Here is a 1499-nt window from a genome sequence, read left to right on the forward strand (position 1 = left end):
TTAAGATAGAATGTATCTAATATCTTAATTTTGAACATAAATCAACATAGAAAGAAAATATAAGATATTAAGAAAAATTATAAGAAAAAAAAAATGAGAAAAATCATTAGATCCGATCCAACAACAATAATTCAAAAAATAAAAATAATCTATTTCTCACAATTAAAAATAAATATATTTGTAGCTAGGAATAATTATATGATTAATGATTCTCTGTTAAGAAAATACAAAAAAATGAAGCTACGACTAATAAACTATTAAAATTTAACAATAAGATTATATGTTAAACAATAAACATCAAGCGAAAATCTAATTATGATGCCAGCGAGATGATCGCTGAAAAATGTTAGAAATTTATTTCTCTCTCCTAGCTCTCCAACCTCTTATAACAATTTTTGGGAGAACATTTTCATTTTAATAAATTTTGATCATAATTCAAAAAATCATATTGTACGATATTAATTATAGATTATTTATTCAACATTTGAGTGCCACTCAATTTGATTTAAATTTGAAACTTTTTTCAGCATAAGATTTATCAATAGATTCATCTTATCAAAAAATTAAGCCTAATTAAATTTTTTTTTAAATTACAGTTCTGATGATTACGAATTTAATGCTGAAAGTTACGAGAAAATTTCGAGATAAAGGCATTAAAATCGCAGCGCTACAATATTCAGAAATCTAAACAACAGAAAAGAGGATCAGAATTTAATGGGAACTGTTCTAAAGCATTTATAAATAAGCGTACAATCATTAAAATTAAGAAGAAGATCACAATCTTTCCACATTACATACACAGATCAACAAAAGGGCATACTTAAAACACAAAAACGTAGAAAGGATAAACACGAGCAGGGTTCCAAAACCAACAAAAACAACTTCGCATTGGAAAGGGGTTCACCAATTTCATCAGCCGGAAATCTCAATGGATTTCACCTCCGGCTTCTTAACTTCCTCCTTAGGGACTGTGACGGTGAGCACGCCGTTCTCCATGGCGGCCTTCACGCCGTCGGCCTTCGTATTTTCCGGGAGATTGAAGCGGCGTAAGAAACTGCCGCTACTGCGTTCGGAAAGACGCCAAGTATCGGTCTTCTCCGCCTTCTCTCGCTTCCTCTCGCCGCTGATTTTAAGCACACTTCCTTCCTCTAACTCCACCTTCACCTCCTCCTTCTTCAACCCCGGTAGGTCGACCTTGAACACGTGCTCCTCTGCGGTCTCCTTCCAGTCAAAACGTGCGCCGGCGAAGGTTGAGATCTCGCTGTGGAGACCATATCGGGGTAAGGAGAGGCTGGAGCACATGGGATAGGGGGGAGGGTCGATGGTCCAGGATAAGGCGTCGGACATTTGAACGATCGTATATTCTTCCTTTGTATCGCTCAAAAGGAGAAAAGAAAATTCGAATTTATAGGGAACCGACGACGTATTCGAAGTTTCTAGAGAGAGCCTAATATATCTAGACAGTTCGAGTAACTTCCGGGAGAGAACATTCTTGGCAG

At 36.0% G+C, this 1499-nt stretch overlaps 1 protein-coding gene across 1 annotated transcript; it reads right to left on the reverse strand.

The window, feature by feature from the left end:
* Positions 1–762: 762 nt before the first annotated feature.
* Positions 763–1355, reverse strand: LOC110112031 (class I heat shock protein). Its single transcript, XM_020844104.2, has one exon. The coding sequence runs from the start codon at positions 1345–1347 to the stop codon at positions 913–915; it is 435 nt and encodes a 144-aa protein (XP_020699763.1). The 5' UTR covers positions 1348–1355; the 3' UTR covers positions 763–912.
* Positions 1356–1499: the final 144 nt, after the last annotated feature.

This window comes from Dendrobium catenatum, unplaced genomic scaffold, assembly GCF_001605985.2.
Source record: "Dendrobium catenatum unplaced genomic scaffold, ASM160598v2 original_scaffold_231153, whole genome shotgun sequence".
Lineage (NCBI taxonomy): Eukaryota > Viridiplantae > Streptophyta > Magnoliopsida > Asparagales > Orchidaceae > Dendrobium > Dendrobium catenatum.

Coding starts and splice junctions, on each gene's coding strand:
- LOC110112031 (XM_020844104.2), bottom strand. CDS start 1,347: ATGTCCGACGCCTTATCCTGGACCATCGACCCTCCCCCCTATCCCATG.